Source organism: Fukomys damarensis, unplaced genomic scaffold (genome assembly GCF_012274545.1).
Source record: "Fukomys damarensis isolate Sample0158 unplaced genomic scaffold, DMR_v1.0_HiC HiC_scaffold_25, whole genome shotgun sequence".
NCBI classification, from domain to species: Eukaryota; Metazoa; Chordata; class Mammalia; order Rodentia; family Bathyergidae; genus Fukomys; species Fukomys damarensis.
In genome coordinates, this window is record NW_022900937.1 from 26504974 (window position 1) to 26509979 (window position 5006).

Below are 5006 nucleotides of genomic sequence, written 5' to 3' on the forward strand. Positions count from 1 at the left end.
CTGGTGATGGGGCAAGTGTTGAGGGTGAGTGAATGGCTTCCCCTCCACCTTGGCTTGAGAACAAAGAGAAGCTGCTAGAAGCCAAGTCCCCTGGGAAGGCCCAGAGGCAAGATCAGAGGTCCCGCTGCCCCCTTGTGGACACCTGGGTGCCAGGTATCCCTAAAGGGGTTGTGGATGTTCTTTTCATGCTCTTGGGGCCCAGCAGAGCCAGAGACCCACAGAGGTACATTTGGCAACAGTCTCCCTGGCCTACTCCTGACCCTTCCCCAGCCTGCCCCTGCCCTGTCTGTGGTTTGAGTCATACTTAGGCTTGGGGGGGGGCGGTTTGGGCAACTTGAGTCTTGGGTGCAGGGGCTGCCTGAGAGGGGTGTTTGCATACCTAGGGAGGCTGGGCATATCGAGGCTGGGCCTGAGAAACTCTGGGGCTGGGAGGGGACTCCCCTGCTTTCCTGGAGCTGGGTGTGGGCAGTGCGCTTCCTGCACCTGTGAGGCTCAAGACATGTGAGAGTGTGTGATGCGTGTATGTGCCTGTGTGTGCATGTGCGCCCTTGTGGAGGTGATGAGCAGTGTGGTGTGGGGTGGTCCTTGTCCACCCAGGTGGCCCCTTCTGAGTCAGTGGCTATCCCATGTAGCTGTGCTGCTTCCCAGAGCTGACCCAGTGAGGAGAAGGTTCCTGCTCTGGGGGCGTCCCTGGAATCAGCTCTCATTCCCTTACCCACCTCCTCTAACCCACTGCAAATGGCACAACCTCATCTGAGTTGCCTACTCCTGCCTACCCTTTCTTGGCCTCCCTGGCCGCAGCCATGGCAATCCAAGGCATACACTACTCTAACACCTACCATTTCCCACGACTGCACTGCTCTCGGGGGCCCCTGCGGCCTGTGCCCACTTCAGAGACTGACAATCTCAGATTTCACACCAGGCTGGGCCTTAGCATTTGTGCACTGCAGACTCACAAGCACATGTAGACACATTCTCACAGGCACATACACGTCACAGGTACACACTCATAGACATGCATATAGACTCACAGGTACACACACACAAATGTGCACAGCACATGCACACATGCACATGCCCACAGGCACACACAAGTGCCCACGGCACACACATGCACACTCACTCTCAGGCACACACATTGGAGCCCAGGGTCCAGTGGCTGGGGCAGGGGTTGCTCTTCCCTCCTGACCTGGCCCTTCCCTCTGTGCTGCAGACCCAGAGGATGGATAGACAGGCAGACAGGCGCCAGATGGAAGTGTGGGCTGTTGTGGGTGAGCATGGTGTTTATTGAAGGGGCAGGGTGGGTAGGGAGGCTCAATAGCAAGTGCTATCTGCCTCCGACATGATCACAGATACGTTGACATGGGTGGGTTTACCCGAGTTGTGGTCGATAGTCTTCTGGGTCCAGGGCACAGGTGGGGACTCGTGGCCCACTATGCAAGAGAAGTTGTGCCCCTGCTTCCAGTCCGCGGCTGTCACGCGCAGCACACTGGTCACAGCATAGGTGGTGGTACCCGCCTCGGGCTCCTCCAGGGGATCCCACACCAGGTAGCTGTCACGGGGCAGCTCTTCGTTCCCATGTAGCCAGCGCACCAGCACGTCCTTAGGGCTGAAGCCCCGCACCAGACATGTCAGTGACACCAGCTCATTCAGAGCCAGCTCCTCCGACGGCGGCGGCAGCAGATGGACCTGGGGCCGGATACCTGTGGGGTAGAGAGTTGTGTCAGGGGCTGAGGGGAGCAAAGAGCAATGTACTGAGCCCAGACCCCTGAGTCAGTCTGAAAAGTGGTGTGGGAGCAGGAGTGGGGGCTGGGCCCACCTGGGGGTTTTGTGATGGTGGCAGTCAGGACGCCTTCGAAGTCAGGGTGGGTGGCTGTGCAGGTGAAGGTCTGCCCACTGTTCCAGGATTCAGCACAGACAGGCAGCACGCTGGATGCGCGGAAGCAGCCGTGGTGGTCATACTCAGCAGGCTTCTGGGTGGGAGTTTCCTCGCCTGTGGGATCCCAGGTGAAGCTGGCTGCCTCATTACTCCTCAGGCCGCTGAGTGTGCATGTGAGGCTGGCGTTTGAGCCCAGAAGCAGATCTTCAAGGGATGGCCGCTGCAGTGACAGGCTGGGCTCATGGTGACAACACTTTGGTTTGCATGGTGGTGGTCCTGTGGGAGTTGGCACTAGTGAGAGAGGGCCTGGAAGATGATTGCCCCCTTCCTGCTCTTTCCTTGTCCATCTCTAAGCCTTGGGCCCCTCCTGGCCTCTCTGTGGCCACTCCCGGGCTGAGTCAGGCACTCCACTCTTTTGACTCTAAGCTGTCTAGTGGAGAACACAGGTGCAGGAGGGCTGGCCCACCCCAGCTTGCCCTCTTACCTATGCATGGCACATCCACACTTTGGGGGGCATTTGTGGCATGTTCCACAGTGCATGTGACACTCTCGTCCTTTGGACACTTGTCAGCCTCCAGGCTCAGCCGGCTGGTCATGATGTACAGGACCCCCCCCTCAGGCAGGGAAGGGGGGAAATTTGTGATGTTCCCACTCTTGCTCCAGTTCACATCCACAGGTCCCGGGGGGAAGAAATCCTTGATCAGGACGCCGATGACCACAGGGTCTCCATATTCGCAATATGGGAGGTTCAGTGGGAAGATCTTTGGGGGAGTCATGGGCTCTGGAACACAGAACACACTGTGAGATGGGGCCCAGAGAAGTCAGAACCATGTTGCCACTCCTTATGGTAGAGGAACCTGGCCCACAGATCGCTGGCCCACAGATGCCATGGCCTGGGGTGGAGCTGGCCAGCCTATCCTTGCTAGGATCTGAACACGACCCTCAGATAGCCTTTGCATGAGACCTGGTCAGATGTTTTGGACAGGGCCTCTGCAGAAATGGGGAGCCAGACCTAGGAAACTCTGCTACGCCACTGAACAGCCTGGGGTAGAAGGCTGCAGGAGTGGGGTGGAGAGGCCGGCTTGGGCTGATGGTTGCACTATGGAGCCTACTTCTTTGGTGTTCTACTTCACACATGCCCTGTAGGGCCCAGGCACATCGCCCACTACACCATGACTCCACCCTCAGGCACCAGTCAGTACCCAGGGCTTTCATGGGCACCAAGGCCAGAGCCCATGTGCAGGGCAGTGCTCCTACAGGGGCAGGGCTGGTGACTCAGGGTGCACTGACCACTGGCATGTGGGACATTGCATCAAGGCAACGAGCAAAGGGAGGACAACATTGTAGAGGCCCACTGGGCTTTATGGGCACAATACATCCATGGAGGGAGAACCAGCTGAGGCCAGAGGCTCTTGATCTCCAGCGTGCAGCTCCGCCCTTTCATCAACAGCTTGGCTCTAACCAGGCAAGTCCGGACCAGGATAGCTGTCCAGTGCAGGCTAGACCAGGCCAGTTCCACTCTGCCAGATGGGCTCAGCCCGATCAGCACAGCTACCCAGAGTGGGCCAACTGGGCCCTGTTCTTCTCTGACACCTGCATAGTCTAGTTCAGCCTAGCTCAGGTCAACTCTGTCCTGCCAGGATGCCCAGTGTAGCCCAGTTGGCCCATCCCAGCTCAGCTCAGTTCTTTACAGCTCACTTCACCCTTGCTCTCCTAGCAGTACTCAGCTCAGTTTGGTTTACATAGCTTAGCCTAAGTCACAATCCAGATCAGATCAGCCCAGTATAGCCCAGATCAGCCCTGCTTGGTCTTGCTCAGTCCAACTCAGCCCAGCCCAGCCGAGGCCTGTTGGTGCTACTCAGCCCAGGTCAGTTAAGCCCTGGTCAGCCCTGCTTCATCCTATTCAGCCCAGCTCAGCCCAGCCCAGCCCTGTTGGTCCTGCTCAACCCAGCTAAACTCAGCTCTGTTGGTCCTGTTCAGCCCAGCTCAGCTCAGCCCTCTTCATCCTGCTCAGCCCATTCCAATTCAGCTCAACATAGCTCTTCTTAGTGGTGTTCAGCTGAGCTCAGTCCAGCCCAGCTCAGCTCAGTCTAGCTAGCTCTGTTCAGCCCAGCTCAGCCCTGCTTGGTCCTGCTCAGCTTAGCCCAGCCCAGCTCAGTTGATCTTAGTCCAGCTCAGCCCAGCTCAGCCTCACTCTGTCCTGCTCAGCTCTGATCACCCCAGCCCAGCCCAGCCCAGCCCTGTTGGTCCTGGTCATCCCAGCTTAGTTCAGCCCAGCTAAGCCCTGCTTTGTCCTGCTGAGCCCAGCTCAGCTCAGCTCAGCCAGCCCTGCTTGGTTTTGCTTAGCCCAGTTCAGTTCAGCCCTGGTCAGCCCTAGTTGGACAAGCTCAGCCCTCTTGGTCCTGCTCAGCTCAGCTCAGCTCAGTCTAGCTAGCTCTGTTCAGTCCAGCCCAGCCCCATGGTCCTGATCAGCCCAGCTCAGCCTTGCTTGTTCCTGCTTAGCTTAGCCCAGCCCAACTCAGCTTAGCTTAGCCCAGCTCAGTTGAGCTCAGCCTCGCTCCATCCTGCTCAACTCAGTTCTGCTCACCCCAGCCCAGCCCAACCCAGCCCTGTTGGTTCTGATCAGCCTAACTCAGCCCTGCTTTGTCCTGCTCAGCCCAGCCCAGCCCTGTTTTCCTGCTGAGCCCATCTCAGCTCAGCTCAGCCAGCTCTGCTTGGTTTTGCTTTTCCCAGCTCAGTTCAGCCCTGGTCAGCCCTGGTTGGACCAGCTCAGCCCTCTTGGTCCTGCTTAGCCCAGCTCAGTTCATTCCAGCCCAGCTCAGCCTAGCTCAACCCAGCTCAACCATCTTTATCCTGCTCAGTCCAGCTCAGCCAGGTCAGCTTAGCTCTGCTCAGCCTGGCCCAGCCAAGTCCTGTTGGTCCTGCTTAGCCCAGCTCAGCTTAGTCCAGTTGAGCCTTCTTGATCCTGCTCAGTCCAGCTCAGCTCATCCCAGCCCAGCCCAGCCCAGCTCAACCCTCTTGGTCCTGCTCAGTCCAGCTCAGCCCAGGTCAGCTTAGCTCAGCTCAGCCCGGCCCAGCCTAGCCCTGTTGGTCCTGCTTAGCCTAGATCAGCTTAGTCCAGCTCAGC

At 58.2% G+C, this 5006-nt stretch overlaps 1 gene segment (V, D, J or C); it reads right to left on the reverse strand.

Moving 5' to 3' along the window:
* Positions 1-1314: 1314 nt before the first annotated feature.
* Positions 1315-2655, reverse strand: LOC104859006. The segment is given in 3 exon segments: positions 1315-1703; positions 1820-2155; positions 2364-2655. Coding segments are annotated over 3 exon segments (1017 nt in total).
* Between the last annotated feature and the right edge of the window lie 2351 nt (positions 2656-5006).